This window comes from Phocoena sinus, chromosome 15, assembly GCF_008692025.1.
Source record: "Phocoena sinus isolate mPhoSin1 chromosome 15, mPhoSin1.pri, whole genome shotgun sequence".
Classification (NCBI taxonomy): Eukaryota; Metazoa; Chordata; class Mammalia; order Artiodactyla; family Phocoenidae; genus Phocoena; species Phocoena sinus.
The window spans coordinates 81,287,105-81,307,819 of NC_045777.1; the positions used below are offsets into that span (position 1 = coordinate 81,287,105).

Below are 20,715 nucleotides of genomic sequence, written 5' to 3' on the forward strand. Positions count from 1 at the left end.
CACGGCATGTGAGATCTTCCTGGACCAGGGCTCGAACCCGTGTCCACTGCATTGGCAGGCGGATGCTTAACCACTGTGCCACCAGGGAAGTCCTCAGGGTCCTTATTAAAGGAGGCAGGAGGATCAGAGATAGAGAAAGGAGATGTGACAACAGAAGCAAAGGGTCAGAGTCAGAGATTTGAAGATGCTACACTCCTGGCTTTTTTTTTTTTTTTTTTAGTGACCTAAAACAGTGATCATTTGTTATTTCCACTCTTTGGCTTTAAAGATGGAGGAAGGGGTCACCACCCAAGGAGTGCAGATGGCCTCTAGAAACTCGAAAAGTCAAGGGAACATCCTCCCCAGGTGCCTCCAGAAGGAACCAGCCCTGCTGACACCTTGATTTCATCCCCAGAAGACTCATTTTGGAGTTCGGACCCCCAAAACCATAAGAGAATTAACTTACATTGTTTTAAGCCACTAGTTTGTGATAACCTGTTACGGCAGCCACAGGAAACTAACACCCACCCGCTCCAATTACTGCCAGCTCAGTATTGTTTTCTAAGAAATTTACTTAAAAAAATGTCTGTGGGGCTTCACTGGTGGCGCAGTGGTTGAGAGTCCGCCTCCCGATGCAGGGGACACGGGTTCGTGCCCCGGTCCGGGAAGATCCCACATGCCGCGGAGCGGCTGGGCCCGTGAGCCATGGCCGTTGAGCCTGCGCGTCCAGAGCCTGTGCTCCACAACGGGAGAGGCCACAACAGTGAGAGGCCCGCGTACCCCCCAAAAAAAAAAAATGTCTGTGACCCAAGCCCCTCCCACCCCTATAGCTGCCCTTCATAGCTTTGTCTCAGAAAGCCTCCTGATCCCGCTGGCAGCAAGGCCGTTTCCCAGCAGATATCCACAAGATCATTAATGTGCGATACTTCAGATGCCTTTTGGGGTCCTGGGCACAGACAGCCCAGTGTGGATGGTTTTGTGAGGGGTTTGCTGGACCGCGGGGAGAGCCCTCACATCCTAGACACAGGCTGCCATTCTCTGCACAGGATCAGGCTCACATGTCACCGGGGCCAGTTCTGGGTGTGGGAAGGGCAAGGTCCCCAGGGCAGAGGGGCAGCTCCCAAGGCCCCCAAAGTAAAGCTGGAACAACTGATAACCTTCCAGCAGCATAACAGACTGAGTCTGTCTTAACGTTATCTTGCTAATTCTTGTTCCCAATCAACAAACTTCCAGTGTCTTTGGCTTCCCTTCTTCCTTTCCTCCCCTCTCACCTTACATCTGAAGGAGGGCTGGAAGCCTGCCTTTCAAGGAGCCCATTCTTTTCCTTTGCCCTAACTTCTCCTGCCTGGTTAGGCTGAGGTTATGGCAGGCAGTGCCATCTGTCCCCATCTTGTCAGATACCTTGGTGTTTCTGAGCCACAGGGGTTGAGGTCAAAGGAAGAGACAAAATAAAAGCAGGTAAAGGGACAAAAAGGCAGAAGAGGATTCTGGGGGTGGGTGGGGGAAGCCCCCAGGCAACCCTGGCAAGAGGCTCTGATGGCTCAAGATGGCGGGACCTGAGTTCTATAGCAGGTGGGAGTAGGTGGTATCGGGGTTTGTTTCTTTTTAGTTTAAGGCATGTTGGCTTAGGGGCAGGATCCTATCCCTAGGATAGGGCTAAGGGGGATCTTAAGAATCAACTTTCCCAATTCCCTCATTTTAGAGGCAGAAACTGAAGCTCGGAGAAATTCAATGACTTGCTCAAGGTCACACAGTTTTTTTTGGTGCAGCACCAAGCCTAAGACTCTGATCTTCTAAATCCTCACTGGGTCTCTTCGCTCCCCGATGTTCTAGGTCCCCTGGGAGTAGGAGGAACTGGAGGAGAGAAGTGGGAAGAAAGGGGCATGTTCCTTACATTTCTCAGTTCAATTTTACAAATTTATTTTATTCAGCTTGGAAAATGAATACAAATCCCTGGGTTTTGGGGGGAAGGGGACGGGCAGGAAGAAGGAAGTAGGAGTTGAGGCAAGGTTATGAGCATCACAGTGAATGTCTCACGTCCACGTCCAGGTCCACGTCCCTGCCTGGGGAGGGGGCGTGGAGGTTGAGCAGGGAGCTCAGGTCCGGAGGAACACCATGGTCAGGAGGCCTGGAGAGGGGAGGAAGAGCAAGGTCCTATGTGTAGCCCGCCGGCTCTGTATGCCCTCTTTCCAGCCCCCGCTCTCTTCTCTCCGGGTCCAGATCCCCTACCACCACCGTGCTCACCCAAGACGTAGGCTGCCACCAACTTCTGTCCCAGGGAGACGTGAAGGATTTGGGGCAGCTGGCTGCCAAGTTCATCCTGGAGCGGCAGCAGCAGGAAGGCCACAGAGACTGTGCCCATCAGCAAGAAGAGGAGGAAGGAGCTGGTGGCCAGATGCGGGAGGGGGTCTGGGAAACAAGGCCCATCAGGATCTCTAGCCTCCACTCCTGCCCAGCCCAACGCCCTTCAGGGAGGAGGCTGAAGATGGAAGGTGTACCCACTTTCTGTTGGACATTGGAAGTGTCCTCTCCTCCCTGGAGCCTTCGTTCCCAAAGCCTCAGGAAACCCTCTCCCCTCTGGTCCCTCATCATTTGTTTTCTCTCCTCAACTCTGCCTTGATTACAGGCTCCTGTGTATCTGTGTGCCAGGCAGGGACCTCTGTCTCCCACAACTTGGTACATAATTGCTCAACCCGGTTTCTTATTATTTATTTATTTTTTATAAATTTATTTATTTATTTTTGGCTGTGTCAGGTCTTTGTTGCTGCGTGAGGGATTTCTCTAGTTGCGGTGAGTGGGGGCTACTCATTGCAGTGGCTTCTCTTGTTGTGAAGCACGGACTCTAGGTGCGCGCGCTTCAGTAGTTGTGGCACGTGGGCTCAGTAGCTGTGGTTCGTGGGCTCTAGAGCACAGGCTCAGTAGTTGTGGCGCACAGGCTTAGTTGCTCTGTGGCGTGTGGGAATCTCCCCAGATAAGGGATCGAACCCGTGGCCCCTGCATTGGTAGGCAGATTCTCAACCACTGCCACCAGGGAAGCCCCCGGTTTCTTACTGCACTGAACTGAGCTGACACATGATGGGAAGTACTGAAGTCAGAGCTAAAGGAAGAATTTTTCTCTTTAAGTGGAGGCCAGAAACCAAGGAAACTGCAAAGTCTGCTTTTTCCCTAACCTGATATAAAATCTCAATTTCTAGAAATGTTTCCACCAAAAAGCAGAAAACTGAAACGGAAGGGAATTCCCTGGCGGTCCAGTGGTTAGGACTCCACTCTTTCACTGCCAGGACCCTGGATTTGATCCCTGGTTGGGGAACTAAGATCCCACAAGCCACCAGGCACAGCCAAAAGAAAAAAAAAAAAAAAAAAGGACTGAACCGGAAGACCTCTTCAACTCCAACTGAGCTCATCTCTAGGGTCATGCTAGGTCCTCCCTCCTTACAGAACTCAAGAATTCCCATCCCTAAACTCACTCTCTGGGAAGTGCTGAGCCGTGGGTGGTGCTGTCCAGGAAGGAGGCTCTGGGTGCGGCGTTGGGTCAGGCTGTCCCTGAAGCTCAAGGGGGTACGCTGGGGCCCTCAGAACCGAGGTGATGTCCTTGCGCCCCACCACTCGGCCGTCTGTTCCCTCCTCAGACAGCTCAATGCGGAAGCGGTCCTGGACGTCATAGTGGCTGGGATTGGGGGCCACGTGGCGAATCACACTGGTCCCAAGAAAGGAGAGCGGCCCATTGAAGGGCAGTGAGAGGCAGTGATCCAAGAGGATCCAGGCCCCACCCTCCCAGGAAACTTTCCCTTAGGGACACAGACAGAGGGTGGGGTAAACAGGTTGAAGAGGACCTGGTCTGAGGCTTAAGTCACGGCACAGTAAATCAGGGAAAGGTGGCAGCGACCCCTGGCTTCCATCAGCCTCCCCACCCTCTCAACTCACATGTCGATGCAGGACTGAGGCTTCACATATCCTTCCGCGTCAAACACTGTGTATTTGGCAGGTGCTGTGCACAGGACTGAGGCGGAAAGGCACACAGACAGAGACCGACTATTGCCTCAGACAACCTGCACAAGCCCCGCCCATGGAGTCCCCCCTGCCTTCTACCCCAGGGCTGGACATCCGACCGTACTCATCTGACTGCTCCAGCCCACCCAGCTCCCCAGTGTTCTACCGCCAGCCCCCAGATCCCTAGCACGAAGCGCCCATCCCCATCACCTCGGAAGCGAAGCGCTGCTCCCGTGGGGTTATAGAGGGTCAGCAGCTGCCGAGATCCACTCCGCTGGTCCGCCCTGAATACTAGATCCGGGGGAAAGACGAGGACCGGGACAACAGGTCCCGAGGGAGGAGGGGCGCCCCGGGACCCCCGCCCAGGAGCCCCCGGACCCACCAGCTCCTGGTCCTGGGGCGCCCCACGGCGCATGCAAGCTCTGGGCGGTGGAACATCCGAGGGCAGAGCTCAGGGGACAGGGCCTGGAGTATAAAGCCGAGGGGCGAGAGGGGCGAAAGGGAACGGGATGAGATCGTAGGGCAAGGCCTGGACTGATGCCGCCGCCGCCTCGGAATCCCCCTAAATGAGGGCCCCGCAGGCCAGGCCCAGGCCCCCCAAACCCTTCCTCTCCACAGCTGTGCCTCAGGTCCCTTTAGGCCCCGCCCCCAAGCCCTACCTCGAGGGTCACGCCCACCCCGTAAACCCAGCCCCTCCCGGCTCCCAGCCCTGGCCCTACTCTTCAGCCCCTGTTCCCGATCTCCATAAGCCCCGCCCCTCCCCGCCCCTTCCGGGCCTCCCAGGGCACCCGCCCCTCTCTTCGGCCCAATTCCGCTGGCCTCCGCGCCCTCTTCCGGAGTTGCCCTTTCCGTCTCCTGCTCTCCCGAGACCTGTATCTGTGCCTCCGATCCCCCCCTGAGTTCGGGCCCGCGCTTCTTCGGGCTTCCGCCTCCGAACGGCCGCTCACGCTACGAAGCTCACCTCTGGTCACAGCACCTGCCAATCAACCTGTGGCCGGAGCAGGGCTGCCATCTTCCCGGCAGACCGTTTCTGCTCGTCCGCCGTACGACCTCTGTCATTGGCCAGGGCGGCCTCGTTTCAGCTCTAAGTATACACCGATTGGTGCACCTAAAGAGGTGATTGGCTTGATCCCAGTGACGTAAAACTTTACGAGCGTCTCTGGCTAGAACGCTAATCCTGGAGTAAGTCGGACGGCGAGGTCGGGGGGAGGGGCCCGGGCGAGGATGGGAGTCAGGCATTGTTCCTTCCTCCCCACTCTGAGGCCATCCAAATCACTAGAATCACATCCCACAAGGGAGCCCTCTTTCTCCACTTCAGTTCCAGGTTCTCCTAGACGCTTCCAAAGCAACGAAAGCCATTTTCTGTAGTACGAGTTGGCGGTTGCTCCCAGTTGGACTCGGTTCGTAGCCCAGGGCACTTCTCTTGATTCCTTCCTGCACGGAACTCATATTTGAAATCACTCATATTTGCAGAGGGAATTAGTATTCAGAATCTTAAGCTCCCCTTACAGACGAGGAAACAGCCTCGACAAGGTGAGGAATCTCACGCATTTGGTTAGCAGCGGAGCAAAACAAAGTTACCTGAAAGCCTTCTTTAAGCACCCTATCAAATGTAGAATCTCCCTTTGCCTGTCCTCTTATCATGCTTTTGTTTTCTTCAGAGCACTCCTAGAGCTACTTGACATCATGTTTATTTTAGTTTATCTCTGCTCAGGTAGAATTTACTCTCCTGTCCACAAGAGCAGCGACTTTGTTTTGTGTATTTTCAGCACCGAAAACAGTGCCTGCCATTTGGAATGCACAAATGAATGGGTGACTAGGATGAACTTCTGAGCTGAGATCTCACTGAAGTTAGGAAGTGAGCCAGGAGATGTCTGTGGAAGAGAATTCCGGATAGAGGGAACAGCAAAGGCAAAGCCCTGAAGCAGGTGTGTACTAGAAATGGCCGAGGAGCCAGTGTGATGGAAGAGATTGTAAGGGAGACAATATTCAGAGATGAGATGAGGTGGGAGGGAGGACACAGATCACCTAGAGCCTTAGAGCCCACAGTAGGACTTTGGATTTTATGCTGAGACTGATGGGAAACTATGGAAGAGTTGTTTTAATTCCTTTTTTTTTTTTTTTCTTTTTGGCTGCCCCAGGCAGCTTGCAGGATCTTAGTTCCCCAGCCAGGGATTGAACCCCAGCCTTCAGCAGGGAAAGTGCTGGACTGCCAGGGAATTCCCTTGATTTCTTTTTTTTTAAAACAGCTTTATTGAGATATCTTTGACATATAAAAATTGTATATATTTAAGGTGTACAACTTGGTGTTTTGATATATGTAGACATTGTGAAAAGATCACCACAATCAAGCTAATTTACATATCCATCACCTCCACGTAGTTAGCATTTTCTGTGTGTGTTGAGAATACGGGAGAATTTTGAGCAAAGGGGTGACAAGATTTGACTTACATTCTTCTGTATAGTAACTGTTGAGTTTAATGAATGAATGAAAACAAATCCCCAGAGGAGCACCAAAACCATACAAATGGACATGTGACCCCTTCCTCAAGTCTAGAAACATTTATTTGGATAAGAAAGGGGTCCCTAGGGCCAGGGTCCAGAGGCTGGCCTGGGCTCAGGCTTGGGATCCAGCAGCCTGAACAGGCTTGGAGGGGCACCTCTTGCTGAGGTTGGTGAGGATCTGGTGCTGGGTGGGCCGGTAGAGAACCACGAAGCTCTCTGGAGGAAGGATCGGACCTCTGTTTTCTTCCACCTGGCCCATCAGCAGATAACTGATTCCTAGGGAAGAGGAGGAAGGGATTGAGAGTTTGTGTAACTGAGACATTATAGATGTACCCCCTCATCCCAGTCCCTCAGATTCTACTGCCTCCATCATTTTCATGAGGATAAGTCCCCCTCTACATTTTCCCACATCTCCGTTACCTTTCTTCATGGGGGGGCACTGCTTGCAGGGCACATAGAACTTCAGGGAGGTGTCAGTGGGGGGAGAGGGCAGGTCCAGGCCTCCGGTTTTGTAAACACCAGTGAGACTGACAGTGACTGTGAGGCCCTCCCCTGGGCCCCGAACCATGGACTTCATCATTCCCGTCACCACTGTGGGAGAGAGAGGGAGAGGTGAGGAGACAGGAGGCCAGGGCAGGGCTGGAACCAGAAGGAGGGGGGCTTTGGGGACAGGAGGGGAGGTTAGGGGATGGGGCTGCTTACCCAGGTCGCTGTTACAGAAGTGGCTCTGCAAGGTGCCTGCCCGCCGGCACTGTTTTGGGCAGGAGACAGTGGGTGCATCTGGTGGGGTGGGGAGGGGGGCACTGTTTGTGGAGGGTAACCTACCCAGCAGGTAGGAAGGACCACTTTCCCCACAAAAGCCTCATTGCTTTTGAGCTTGTTCAGAGCTCTATCCAGCTTCGTGTCCCAGCACCCAGTACCAGCCGTTAGCGCGGAGGCGGCACCCGTGGGTGCTGTATTGAATGAACGAATGAGCGCAGGAAGGAACTCGGATACAACTCCCTTCAGCCTGCGGCCGCTTCCTCTGCCTTCCCAGACTCACCGGGGCCCACCGGAGTTGCCTCTGCCTTAGGCGCGGCCTTCGGTTTCTCCTCAGGTGGGACTTCGGGCTTGACTTTGGGCCCGACTCCGGGCTTGGGGCCCGGGCCTGGCCCTCCTTCGGTGGCGCCCCGCGGCAGGGTCCTGTAGGAGGCCGAGAAGCCGTCGGCCGTGACGCTTAGGTCCGAGACGAACTGGACGAGGAGCTCGTTCCCTTCGGAGGAGATGGGACTGCGGGCGCGGGGCATTGGGGGAGGTGTCAGGTGGGCAGCGCATCCTGCCCCCTACCCAGGCCGGCGGCCTTTTCACCTCTGCCCCTCGGTTGTCTGCGGTAGCTTCCCGATTTCGCAAGCCCCTCTCGCCTCTCCATCCACGGACCCCAGGCCTGGCGTCAAGCCTCGTCTTCTGCCTGGGCTGCTACCCGCTCCGCCCACCCGTTTGGGGCCGGCAGGTTCGCCTCCTGCGGCTTCAGCTCAGCCCCGCCCCTCCCACCCGCAGCGCCGTCCCCCAGCTCCCGCACCAGGCGCGGCGGAGACTCCCGGACGCCGTCACCCACCCAGGTGCCGCCCCCTCACCCCGGGGCTGTGTCGCCGCAGAACTTCCCCAGCCGCTTGGCGTCGTCGCTCACGGCGCCGTTGAACACGCTGACCGAATCGTAGCGGCAGTAGGAGTCGGGCTCCAGGTCAAACTTCCCGAAGGTCAGTGAGATCACCTGGCGGCGGGGCAGAGGCGGAGGCTGCGCGGTGGGACCCCGGGCAGCCGAGGGAGCGGAGCTCTCGCCTCTCACCTCCTCCGCCCGGCCGCCGCCTCCGGGACGCTCGCCGCGGCCTCCTCGCTCACCTCCCGCGTGCCCTCCAGCCCCCCTCTTAATGCATTCACACCACAGCTGGGAGGAACACACACATCCACGGGGGCCCTGCAGTGGCCTCGGTCGCCGTAGTCCGCAAGCTCAAGTCCTGGCTCATTCTCAAGGAACAGACCCAGAATCCACCTCCACCACCACTACACACACACCCACACCCCCCCACACACGCACAAATCAGTTTACATATCAGCATCGGGTACCTCGCTCTCGTAAGGTTCGTCACAGTCGTAATTTGACATTTTTTGTTTGAGTGCAAGCAGGTCTGGGTCTGTTTTTGCTGCCCACCATGCAAGCTCAGTGCTCGGGACATTGTAGATGTTCAATAAATCTTTGCAGGCTGCATACTGGAGGACGCCGCCTGGGTCCCCGAGGGCAGCCCGGGCAGGGGGTCAGTACCTGGTCCGGGGGCGCGATGATGTGCCAGGAACAGCTGATGCCCGGGGGGTAATCGGACTCGGGCCAGTTGGGCGTGGTCAGGGTTCCCTGGGCCTTCTCCAGCCGCCCCCCGCAAAATTGGTGCTCTGGGGAGGGGAGAGAGGAGTGGGGGTGGGGGGCGGTGGAGACCCTCGGTCAGCTGGAGGAGAACTCTAGGCTGGGAGCCCGTGCAGAAAGCTCAGATGTCTGGGTCTCGGGATGATGGGGCGAGAAGAGAGGGAGGAAGAAGGGGGGTAGGTTAGCAGAGATGGGGCTCGGAGGAGCGGGGCTCCGGGAGGTCTTGGACCGCGGGGGGGTAAGTCTTGGACCGCCGGGCACCCAGGCGGGCGGTGGTAGGGGGAGGAGGAATTGACTGGACACGCTCCCTTCTTGCCCCTCCCCCTGACCCGAGGCCACATCGCGAAGCCACATCGCGAGGCCACATCGCTCCTCTTCCCCTGGAAGATCCCATCTCCCCGGCCCGGCAGAAAAGTCCCCGTCGCAGCTGGAGAGTCCCCATGTTTTGAGGGTGCCCTCAAATTGGGGCACAGCCCCGAGGCTCCTTTGGGGAGGTCCCTCCTTAAACATTTTAGGGGAGACTTCTGCCGCCAGGAGGAGGTGATGGGACCGCAATCGGGAGCCCCCGGGCTGGGTGTAGGGGGCTCCGGGTCGGGGGAACCTAGTCCCCCAGCCCGGGGATGCCCCCTCGCGCCCGTCTGAGGGAGCCCGATTGCGGACGGGGGCGGGCAGTTACTCACCGTCCCAGTAACCCCAGGCCGCCCATTCCACCCGCGGGTCGGTGACCCATTTCCGCCTCGCGCCTGGGCGGGGGCCTGGAAGAGGGGGGGGTGGGAGCGGGAAGGAGGGGAGAGAAGACGGGGAGGAGGGACTGAAGGGGCGGTTAGTGAGGAAAAAGGGTAAGGGAGATAATGGGGGTCCCAGGCTCTTGGGGTGGAGGTTAAGGCTGGGGTGGGGCCTGCGCCGGGGGCGGGGCCAGGAGAGGGGGACGGCGGAGGTGAGGGAGGTCTCACCAGTGCCTGAGGTGGCCCGCCCGCTGTACCAGAGCAGGAAGCCTCGTCCTCCCGTGCCCTCGTCCGATGTCATCCTCAGGGTCACCTGGTTGCCGGGGGCGACTAAGGGCGCTGGCCGGAAGGTCCCGCAGAAGCGTCCGAGCCGCTGGCCTGAGGTTCCAGGCCCGGCAAAGACCTCCAGAGCGTCATAACGGCAGGATGGGTGCAGCTCCAGGTCAAAGACTCGGAAGGAGAGGGACACAGTCTGGCCCTCAGGGACCTGATGGTGGGGACAGGGTCGGGGACCTGCAAAGTCAGGCCGGACACAACCAGGCAGAGGGGACTCTTTTTCCCCACGCATTTCCTACAGAAACTGGACCTGAAGCAGAGGGGACCCCATCAGGATGCAGAGCAGAGGGCTTGTGGCTTGTGCAGGGGACAAGACTTAGGTCTGTGGAGAGACCAGAGGGGATGGGGATGAAGGTGGGAATGGAGAAGCAGGCTCTGAGTTAAGGTGTGAGGATGCTTGCCACGTGTTACTGTGGGCACTGATGCTGTCAGTGACCAGAGGGGAGGGGGCTGGGACTTCCCCAGGGAGAAGCGGCGGTGCTTGCCAGGAGGGGGGTTCCCTTAGCAGTCTGGCCTCTGGCTGCCTGGACCCAGGCCTCGGGGAGACTTGGACAAGGGGACGGCGGCCAGAGGGGCCTTCTCACCGTTATCGTCCAGACGCACTCCTTATTGGCGGGGTAGAGGTTAGGGAAACCCTCGCTTGCCAGGTAACCCGACTCCCCAGTCACATCCCCTCCACACAGGAACACAGGTCTGCAGAACAGAAGAGAGGTCAGGCCTGAGTGGGGGAGTAGTGCAGGGACTGGGGTAGGGCAATGAGCATGGGGGTGCCAAGAAGGGCAGCCAGCGGGATGAGGGAGGGAGGCCCAAAGGATTCGAGGCGGCCTCAGCCAGCGGGGATGGGACTGGGGTGGGAAATACTCCAGCAGGGAATCAGGAGGACCAGCAACTTGGCTGTCCCTCCAGCCCCTCAGAGTTCCCACCCCCACCCCAGCAGGAATTCCCGGAATCCTCCTCGGCCCCCCTCCATCATTCTCCCCCCTCGCCCTGCCTGGCAGTCAGGGCCTGGAGCGGCCTAACTACTTCCAGATGTGGACACAGCCTCGAGGTGGGGGGGTGAGGGGGCGGGGAGATGAGGGAGAAGCAGCAGCCAGGGCCTTGTGCTCCCAACCTTTGCCCTGCTCCGGCTCCAGCTAACTACTGCGGTGACTGACTCCCACGTCTCCCACTTGCAGCCCCCTCTTGCCCCCACAGTCTCTGATTCCCTCCTGGAATCCAGATATACAGCTACCAGGCAAGTTCAAGGTCTTGGTGTTCTCAGGTTCCATGGTGGGGCCAAGGGTCTGGATAGGTGGGGAGACTTAGAGGGCAGAGGACGGAGGGTGGAGGAGTGGGGAGCAGTGGTGACCGCAGGAGACAGTGCTCTTGCAGCAGGGAAGGAGGACTTGGGGGCCAGAGAAGGGTGAGGGCTGTGGGAGATCTGCGCGGGTGGTGTGTTAGCAAAAGAATCTACAAGCTCCACAGGCATAGCCCCCCAGGAATCAGGGATCTGAAGTTAACTCAAGCCATCTGGAAGGTGCCGAGAGACCTACCTGGTGTAGTTGGGGCTCTGGCCCTGGGTGAAAGGCAGCAGCAGAGCCCAGGCAGTGAGGAGGGGCCCCAAGAGGGAGGCTGTGGTAGTAGGCAACATGGCCCGAGGGAGAGGCACTGGGGTCCTCAAGACAGAGGCAGCAGCTGAGTGTAGCAGCAGCAGCGGCGGCAGCAGCAGCAGCGGGGATAATCAGTGCCAGATGAGGCAGCCTTGGGCGTGTGGGCGTGGGGACTGGCCAGTGGGGCGGGCGGCGGGGAAGGCGGGACAGGGAGAGAAGAGCCGGGACAGTGGCGATTCCAGGGGCCTCTCTAGGTCCAGGACACATAAATACTGACCCAGTGTGGGAGCGGGGGTGGAGCCATGAAGGGCAGAGGGAGCATCAGACTCTCAGCATAATCCAGGCAGTCCAGTGACGTCATCTGCAAGCCCACTCTGTCCAGTGCCCGAGCATCCTTCCAGCACAGCCTCGGGTCCTTCCTGAGGACGCTCCAGCCCACCTGTGATCCTCCCCATTCCTGCTTCCTCAGCACCCAGAGGAAGTCCTTCCCTGGACTCCCAACCTCTAATCACTTACCCACTTCCTGACCACCCTCTGCTCCAGTTTATTTTCCACTTCAAATGTCTACTGTCCTCTCCATACCCGGGCCAGACTAGGCCACGGAGGAAGAATTCTGCTCACCCATCTTCTCTCCCAAATATTTGGAGGTATGGGTGGGGGCAGGGAGGCATGCTCTGTGGGTAAAGGGAGTGTCTTCCTTATTGAGGAAGAGGAGGATGGAGTAGAAAGTAAGGGAAAGGACAACATGTGAGATCAGATCTGGAAGGGAAACAGGAGGAGGGGGTGGGGTGGGGGGGGTTGGCTTCACAGGGATGAAGGGAAATGGGTAGGAAGCATCCTGAACTCAGAGGAAGCGCCTTTCTCAGCCTGATGGACGGAGGATCCAAGTGATGGAACCAAGTAGGCATCGGGTCTTGGCGTTGGAGGGAGAAGGAAGCTGAAGGATCCAGGTGCTGTCAGCTCTGCAGCAACTGACAGCCTGGGCTGTGTCCACTCTGCCTGCCCACCCCTCCCCCCGCACCAAACCCGCGTTCCTCCCAGGCCCCAGGGTTACAAACCGGGCCTCAATCAGCCTTTTATTCTATTTGTCCATCAAATCTTTTGTCCATGTCGGGTCGGGGGCCCCTCCTGGGCAGCTCCCTGAACATTTTACAAAACAGTCCCACCCTGACATGTCTAGCAGGCCCTAGCCCACTGCATCCCCCTCCCCACGCGCAGCATTCATTGCTGTCATTCCACCTCTCCTTAGCCCCTGGCCCAGGGCCAGACCCTCCCTCCAGGGGTGAGACCAGGAGAGGGGGGTCAGCTGTCAGGGGTTGGGGGGCCTTGGCCAACCCCTCCAAAAGCCCTCTGTAGCATGTCCAGGGCCTCCCAGAAGAAATCCTCCTGTGTAGCCATCAAGGGCATCCAGCCCACGATCACCTTCGTTGTTTCCATGCACTCCTGCAATGTGGGGCAACTGTGGATCTGGCCGAGGTACGGCTCACAGGCCTGGGCCGCCACCCCCTCAGGGTCCTGGGCTGCTTCGGCCCCCAGGCTGGGCTTGGGGGTCCCCACCACCCTGCTGGCTGGTAGGTCCCGGTAGGCGGGATGGTGCTCGATGTCATGGCCGGACAGCATGTAGAGGCACTCTCTGGTAGGACAGAGGGAGCTGGCATACAAAGGGACCTTGGAGGAGAGACAGAGGGGGAGTGGCTGAGTGGGGCCCCAGGAAGGGGTTCCCAGGAAGCCCCAGCTGTTGTGTTTGTCCTGCTCAGACCAGCCCTGAGCCAGCAAGTGAGCTGGCTGGCTGAGCCCCAAGGTTGTGTGAGGCAGGAACGGGCCAGCAGGGTCAGCTCAGGGAGAGAGCCAGGAGCCATGGTACGTGGCAGGAAAGGGCAGTGGGTGGTGCTGGAAGATGGGGTCCCTGGGTCCCTGTGGGAGCCCCAGCTACAGTCCTGTGGGCTCTACTGCTCTGGCCCTCCCTGGACGCCCGCTCCCTGGACCCTGCTCTGACCTTGATGTGGAGCTTAACGAAGGAGGCACTTCCCCTAGGCCAGCCTGGCAGGCGGCCTCTGGCCCCACATCCACAGCCCAGCAGCTCCTTGCTGAAGTCTGAGCGCTGGCTCAGCACCAGGGAGTGGTTGAGGCCACACCACAGGGCGACGGGGCGCTGCAGATAATGTACCTGAGAACACAGGGCAGGGTCCCTAAGTGGGGAACACCAAGGCACCGTGGGGAGGGGCCGGGTTGGAGAAGGGTGACAGCTTCCCCTAGGGAAGCTAGGGGGAGGGAGGAGGTGGGCCCCAGAGTACCCTCCCCCTCCCCAATGAGGTCCGCCCTGCCGACTGCAGACTGGCAGCTATCACTCCTCCTTGGTTCTCCTGCAGCCCCAGTCTGACCACAGGGGCGCTAGCATGGCTGTTGGTTCCTCCTCTCGGCTCCCTGGAAAACAGGCCTCTTGCCTGAGGCCAGGGCCTGCTATCTGCTCCCTGGTCTCATCCCCCAGGCCTGGGCCTGTCCAGTCTCTCATTCTGCCTTCCAGCCTCGGGGGAGGAAGAGCCTTCCTCCCTGTCCCTGTGTAGTTCCAGGTTAGGCCCCTGGAAGGACCTGCCTCCCACTGCGTCCTTCCTTCCATCTCTAGCATTTTCAGTCCGTCATATCTTTATCTTTCAAAATGGCCACTCTTTCGGAAAAACATTTCCACCTGATTTCTGCTGCTTCCTACCTCTGTCTTTTAGGCAGTAAGACTGGCTACGTGATCAGTCTGAAGTGGACCACATTCTTTGTCTCACCACAGCCAGTCTCGCCTGAGACTCCCCACTCCCCACTACACTATGACTTCTCTCCAAAGGCACTGGACCTCCCAGCAGCCAGATCCCAGGGCCTCTCCTGCACGCTTGCTCCCAAGACTGTGAGCACTTTACTTTTGAAGACATAGATAAGTGATTTCACGGCCGTTACAGGAAAATTGTAAAATACTGGCAAGCAAAAATTCATTTAAAAATCACTGGAAGCCCCACCACCCACTATTAACATCTTGCTGGATATTCCTCCTCACTGTTGCCTCAGCAAATATATACACGCAAGTTGTATATTTTTAAACCAAGATGGGATTGTGCTGTGTAAACCATTTCACGAATTTTTTTTTTTTTCCACTGAGAAATATGGCATAGCCATCCTTCCATGTCAGGGAGCATATTCCTTCACTATCACTGTCACCACCCCCTCCTGGGTGAAACTTTCTGTGCCCGTGGCCTGTGAGACGTGGCATTTGAGGGTGTGTCTCTCTCTCAGAGACAACTCTTTCAGTCCCTCCACCGACAATCATGGCGACCACCCAGCTTTGCCCCTCTGCCTCTACTTTTGTCATTTCAACCTTGTTCCAACTTGGAATCCAGCTAGACATTTCTACTTTAGTGTTTTACTCTCACTGCAAAGAAAAAGCCTAAATTCACATTCTCTCCTCAAACCAGCATTCCTCGCCCACTGGCATGTTTACCATGTCTATTGCCAGAGCCACCTTTGTCCTACCCCACTGTCCTCATATCTAGTCAGTTTCCAGAGACTGTTCATTTTCTTTCACTACACCTCACGTCTCCATTCCTCTCTGTTCCCGCCGCCACTGTACCAGCCCCAGTCCCCTGTCTCAAATGCTGGTGTCATTCAGCAGCCTCCCGGTGGGCCTCTCACTGTGCCCTCTGGCCCACGTGACCCGTTCTCCATCATCCAGGGGGTTGCCTTCTCCTGCTCCAGAACCCGCAACGGCTCTTTCCCAAATCGATACTTCTGTAGGCTCACAAACACCTATACCACCTCGTAGCTACTGTGTTCCAAAACACACTCTGCCCTGGTCAGGCCGGGCCTTCCACTGTCCCAGGGATGTGCAAGCTTCGTCCCCATCCCCATTACATAGGATGCCTTTCCCTGTACCCACCCGAATCCTATCTAACCCACTAGGCCCTGCTTACATCTCACCTCTTAGAGTTACTTCAGCCCACCCAGGTCTCCCTGCTTCACTAAACTCCTACTGTACTTGTAGCATGGGCCACACAGAATGCACCCCGTGGTGCCAACCCCAGGTGAGATACAGTAGCACAGGCATTACAAACTGGTTGGCTTAACATCCTAGGGAGTAGCAAGTGGATTCTATGGAAAGTAGAGATGTGGAGAGATCCAGGGGTCAGGGAATTAGAGGAAGGGGGGCAAGATGAGAGTAGCTGGGAAGGAATCTCACCTGTGTGGGTTCCCCTCGGTCCATTTTGTCCCCGGTTCCCAGCTGCCCATATCTGTTACTTCCCTGCATAAAGATTCGGCCAAATTCATCCACCAGGCCAAGGTGATTGTAGCCAAGAGCACAGAATAGGACCTAGGAGGTAAGGTAGGAAGGAGAAGTGGGCCTTCAGTCGTCTCCAGGGGAACTCTGAGCTCCAGTATCTCACAACTGCTAACCTGCCACACCCAGCTGATCGCTTTTGGTCTTGCCCTCTAGGTCTCCCCTCTCCCTGGGTCCCTTGTCCCTCCCTGATCAATCATTTGATTCCTGCTCCTGTTTCAGACCTTCAGTTCCTTGCGGGCCCCCTAAGGCCCCGCCCCCACTGGTCTGACCCCAACCCCCCACCCCAGGATACTACCTTGGCAGGCAGTGAGACCGGAAGCGGCATCTGCTGGTACGTGGGGTCAAAGGCTTCAAGGGTTCCAAAGAGATCACGATACACCCCTGGGGTATGCACCTCAAAATACACTCCCCCCTGGTCTGGGGGGTTGGGAGCCCTCAGCTCAGCAGCTCTGGGCACCCATTTCCTAGGGATCAGGCCCTACTTGGGATGAAAGATGTAAGATCTGGGGAGTCTCACGCCCACTAGAAATGCACCAGCTATGATGTCTGGGAGCTTAAACACCTCTTTTGACTAGGATGCTCTACGGGTCCCCCACAGAGCTGGAGTAAGGATAAGGGAGGGTTCTGTATCTGGAAGGTCTGTCCAAGGTTGGGGTCTGGAGAAGAAGAGAGGTGGCTCTTACCCGTAATGTAGAGAGTACTTCCCTGGTTGGAAGCCATGCAGGCCACACGCAGGTGAGGGAGGTCATGGGACACCTTCCTCAAAGTCAGCTGACCTGTATAGGAGTGTGGCTGGTCCAGCTGGGCTTCATTCACTACCAAAGAGTAGATCTTTCCTTCCTCTGGGGGAGGGGGCGGGGAGGCAGACAACTGTGTGGGGGAGGGGACCCTCCAATAACCACATTAACCTCCCAAGAGACTCCCTAAGCCATACAGCATGAGACATTTGCTGCCCTAGAGTGGGGCTGGAAGGAAAAGGGTAGAGATGAAATAAGGGGGCAGTGACCTCAAGTACCCCAGCCTCCAGTCTTCACCACCGAAAATCAACCAGGGGAGCTCTTCAGTGTGAGGGATGAGTGCAGAGAAAACTGAGCAGTTGGATTTGGCGGAATCCAATTTGAGTGTTGGGAAGAATGATGTCTGGGGGTTCAGGGCCCTGCCTATCATTAAGAAGTTCAGAAGCGGGGAATTCCCTGGCGGTCCAAAGTTTCCACTGCAGGGGTCCTGAAGAAGCTTCAGGAAACAGTTTGCAAACCACTGCTCTAAGCCTCACCTGTGAGGAGCAGCAGGGTCCGCTGGGTCTCCAGACCAACCAGCACCATCTGTTTGAAGCTCATGGCGTGGTGGAAGGTGATCTTGAAGACCCGCTGCCCGCTGGACTGCAGGTAGACCTCAACACAGTCGCAGGACTGGCTGTGGGCTGTGTCCACCACTCCCGGCTGCTCCCGAGTGGCCAACACATAGAGGTATTTACGGTAAACTGTGTCACCTCTCGGGTCCGAGGCAAACTGTAGGAAAAGACAAAGGTGTCCAGGATCTCCAGCCTTGCAGTAGGATGAGGCTGGGGCAGCTGGATCCTGGGGTGGGAGATGAGATACTTGGGTCCAGGGCTGGGAAAGGCGAACTTGGTTTCCAGTTCCTGGTATCGGAGGGCGGCTGTCCTAAGGGTGCCACCTCAGGACTGGTGTGGGCCCTGGGTTCCCGGAAAAGAGGTGGGGTCTCAGCTGCTGGGGTCCTTGTACTCACATCCTTGGCTCCGTGACACAACACAACATAGCAGCAGGCCCGCTTCTGGCCAAGGGTGGAGGAGACCAGGGCACTTTTCAGGAAGAAGATGGTCCCCGTGTAATCAAGAATGAAGACGTGGTCCTTGGTGGGCAAGAAGCGGCGGTAGCCATGGGCCAGTACAGGGGCTACACTCTTGCTGAGACAGCGGCGGCGGCCCCCAAATGTCTGGAAATACAGGCCCTTCGTGTCTGCAGAAGGGAAGGAGAGGGAGGTTTAAGGGGTCGGGGAGGCACAAGGGAGATGAAACAGAGCTTGGGAAAGCTAGATTTCTCAATGGATGGGTGTTTAGCTCCTCTCCATCCCCAGGCCTGGGGAAAGACCCCTTCCAAAGGGCACATGGAAAGCTCAGAAGATATCTGAAATTATGCCCCATGTCTGAACTAAAGTTCTCTGCCACACCTCAGCCCAGGGCCACACACATGCTTCTAAGTGAGCACTTCTTTGGTCCAAACTTGCATCAGAGACATCAAAGGAAATATAAGAATGCATAGAAAAGCAGAAAGAGGTGTGAAAAGGAATGACTGGGAAAGGCCAGTAACCCTTTCACACCCCTAGCTCTGGATCTGCTATCTGCATCTCCCTTCATCTCCGTTGTGTGAGACGAAGTTATTGGATAGGGGCTCCCTGGGAAGGGAGGGGACTAGAGCATATTTCTCAACCTGGGGGTGATTTTTGTCCCTCGGGGGACATTGGCGGTCAGAACTGGGGGAGGTGCTACTGGCGTCTAGTGGGTAGAGGCCAGGGATGTTGCTAAACATCCTACCATGCAAAGGACAGCACCTGCCCCCTGCAAAGAATTATTTGGCTCAAAGTTTTAGTAGTGACAAGGTTGAAAAATCCTGGTTTAGAGGAGGGAAAACTCCAGGTTTTGGAAGAGGAGGATGTCTCAAGGTAAGATATGGAAGAGCTTGAATATGGTGGGCAACTTGGCAGGGATGCTAGGAATGGGGGCTCTGGGTGACAATGTCTGTCCGAGAGCAGCTTTAGAGACTTGGAGTAAGTCCTTGTTGGAGTATGTTTAAATCTAACAAGTTTCTTCCAGAGCAAGGGGCCCTGGAAGGTTGGCTGGGAATACTGAGGTCATCAGGCAATTTTATGGAGTAGGAGGGATCCCAGAATAAGGTAGGACAGAAGCAGAGAGAACTAGAGGTTCCCGGGAAGGTGTACAGTTCAGAATCGCAGCTCTCTTCCAGGGCTGGACCCCAGAACCCTGCTCTCGAAGTCGAGGACTGAGCCGGTGACAGATGCGTCTCCACACGCCCTCAGAGTCGCACACTTCGTGGAAGTAGTGGCAGGTCTGACCTAGAGAGACTACATCTCTGACTGGGAGGAATGAAATGATGTGCTCCACCTGTGGGGGCAGGAGGGGGAAAGCAGGGGTCATGCGGGCCCCTCAGCGGCCCCCAGTCCTTTATTCTCAGCACCAACCCACCCCCCCAAGGACTCACCAGCTCTGGGGGGAACAACTGAATAGATACAGGGTTTCCTCTCCCCTTCTTCTCTTCACCCCCAGGCTCTGGGCCACATGAAGGGCAGCTCCGCTTCACCTACCCAAGGAGAAGGGGGTGCACAGGGGTTCCATGAGGGTCATGCCTCTTCCTTCTGTTAACTACTTATTAACCACTACCTTGGGGGCTCTGGGCTGTCAAATCCTCCCATCTTTCTCTCTAGGTCTGTGGGTTTACCCTTCCTTGTCTGCCTTGTTCCCTGTCCAACTTCTCCACATAACCCCTCCCCTGATCTCTGGCTGCCATCTTGCGGCCTTTGCTTCCCCCCCTGCCCCCTCACCCTGAGCCCCTCCTCCGGTCTGCAGAGCCCGGTGACTTTTTGCAGCTTTCGTTTCTGGCTTCTCCTCACCATCCTGACTGCCCCCTCACTGCTCCTGCCCTCAAATCTCTGGGCCCCTTGGCCTCTTGTACTCAGCTCCCTGGCCTTTGTCCCTGCTGCCTTTCCCACACCATGCCCCCTGCCTGGGCTTGGGGAACCTCTGGGGCCGCTTTGCCTCCTAGGCCCCTCCCCTATGTAGTCCGGGTCAGACAAACCTCTCTGTGACCTCACCACCCAGCCACTGTGACCTATTTCCCCCAACCTTGCCCGGGATTTTCTCTCTTAGCTCCTTGGTTCTAGCCCAGTTCTAGCCACCCAGTGGCTCATGGGATATGCACAGGACAGGAGCAATAAAGTGTGAACTACTGGTAGACGAGGCCTTTACTTTCAAGGAGTAGTAGGAGGTTTTTCCACTTGATACCCTTTTAGCACTAAGTGTAGAGAGACACTGGTGAATTCTTCACATCTCAGCAGTCCAGAGCCTCCAGGGGATTTGTAGCTCAAGGATATAAACTCAAAAAAAAAAAAAAAAAAAGGTATAAACTGTTTGACAGGTGAGGGGGCAAGGTGACCCTGCTAATTAGACCATCTATCTCGTGAAAGCAGGCATCACATGAAAGTGGGCACAGCTGAGCACAGACTCAGGCAAAACACATCCAAAAGCAGACTGCTTTCCTGGGACAGTAACATGACTGTATGTATGAAGGGCAACCTCTTAAGGTGGAAGAAAGGGATGGATTTACTCTGAAAGCTTAGGTTATCTCCCGAAGTCTAAGCTATTAACTTACTCTTACGGCGGGGGCGGGGTGGGGAGAGGGATGACATGGATGAGAAACAGCAGGAGTTGGGGCTGTGTCTGTCCACATAGGGGCAAAGGATCTACACCAATCCATCCAAGGGGTAGCTGGCTCTCCCATGAACTGAGGAATCCAGGCCTGGACAACCAACCCTCAGCTGCATATAGTATTACAGACTCATTTGCTTTCCGTGTTAGCTAAAAGATGGTCAACCATCCAATCAAACTCCCTTATTCAGAGGGACTAGTAAACAGCTCGTTTGGGACACGTAGGATGGAATTTTAATAACTCCATAAACGTTTCGGAATGTCAACGTGTGAGATGTGACTTATGGGAAAGAACCTTCAGCTATTTGTGGCTTGGCAACTATTAACCAATGAAGTGGATTATATTAGGTCCTATGCCACCTAACAGGATGCTAAGATCTCTCAGCAGACGGAGCAAGTATCTGCAGCTTCCTCTTGTA

At 56.4% G+C, this 20,715-nt stretch overlaps 3 protein-coding genes across 10 annotated transcripts; all 3 read right to left on the reverse strand.

Annotated features, from left to right (window-relative positions):
* Positions 1-1,867: 1,867 nt before the first annotated feature.
* MOSPD3 (motile sperm domain containing 3) lies at positions 1,868-5,060 on the reverse strand. Of its 5 annotated transcripts, XM_032607163.1 has the most exons (7): positions 4,931-5,060; positions 4,352-4,434; positions 4,180-4,260; positions 3,904-3,979; positions 3,447-3,676; positions 2,224-2,388; positions 1,868-2,107 (listed from the first exon to the last, which is right to left on the reverse strand). In XM_032607163.1, exons 1-7 carry the CDS (start codon positions 5,026-5,028, stop codon positions 2,076-2,078), a joined length of 765 nt encoding a protein of 254 aa, XP_032463054.1. In that variant the 5' UTR covers positions 5,029-5,060; the 3' UTR covers positions 1,868-2,075. The 5 variants fall into 5 exon arrangements, with proteins under 5 accessions (XP_032463054.1, XP_032463058.1, XP_032463057.1 ...); XM_032607166.1 differs by having other exon boundaries at positions 1,870-2,107; positions 4,180-4,434; positions 4,931-5,057; XM_032607165.1 differs by having other exon boundaries at positions 1,870-2,107; positions 4,180-4,434; positions 4,840-4,977.
* Positions 5,061-6,516: 1,456 nt separating this feature from the next.
* On the reverse strand, positions 6,517-11,694 carry PCOLCE (procollagen C-endopeptidase enhancer). 4 transcript variants are annotated; one of them, XM_032604149.1, is made up of 10 exons: positions 11,463-11,694; positions 10,515-10,623; positions 9,823-10,081; positions 9,550-9,624; positions 8,774-8,898; positions 8,088-8,224; positions 7,517-7,743; positions 7,177-7,254; positions 6,895-7,065; positions 6,517-6,750 (listed from the first exon to the last, which is right to left on the reverse strand). In XM_032604149.1, the coding sequence occupies exons 1-10, from the start codon at positions 11,558-11,560 to the stop codon at positions 6,587-6,589; spliced, it is 1,443 nt and encodes a 480-aa protein (XP_032460040.1). In that variant the 5' UTR covers positions 11,561-11,694; the 3' UTR covers positions 6,517-6,586. The 4 variants fall into 4 exon arrangements, with proteins under 4 accessions (XP_032460040.1, XP_032460043.1, XP_032460042.1 ...); XM_032604152.1 differs by lacking the exon at positions 9,550-9,624 and adding an exon at positions 10,181-10,252 and having other exon boundaries at positions 11,463-11,640; XM_032604151.1 differs by lacking the exon at positions 9,550-9,624 and having other exon boundaries at positions 7,517-7,656; positions 11,463-11,693.
* A 638-nt stretch (positions 11,695-12,332) lies between these two features.
* Positions 12,333-19,727, reverse strand: FBXO24 (F-box protein 24). The gene is made up of 10 exons (XM_032604154.1): positions 19,414-19,727; positions 19,074-19,172; positions 18,793-18,976; positions 17,584-17,813; positions 17,111-17,345; positions 16,521-16,679; positions 16,133-16,254; positions 15,736-15,867; positions 13,516-13,686; positions 12,333-13,187 (listed from the first exon to the last, which is right to left on the reverse strand). The coding sequence occupies exons 1-10, from the start codon at positions 19,483-19,485 to the stop codon at positions 12,822-12,824; spliced, it is 1,770 nt and encodes a 589-aa protein (XP_032460045.1). The 5' UTR covers positions 19,486-19,727; the 3' UTR covers positions 12,333-12,821.
* Positions 19,728-20,715: the final 988 nt, after the last annotated feature.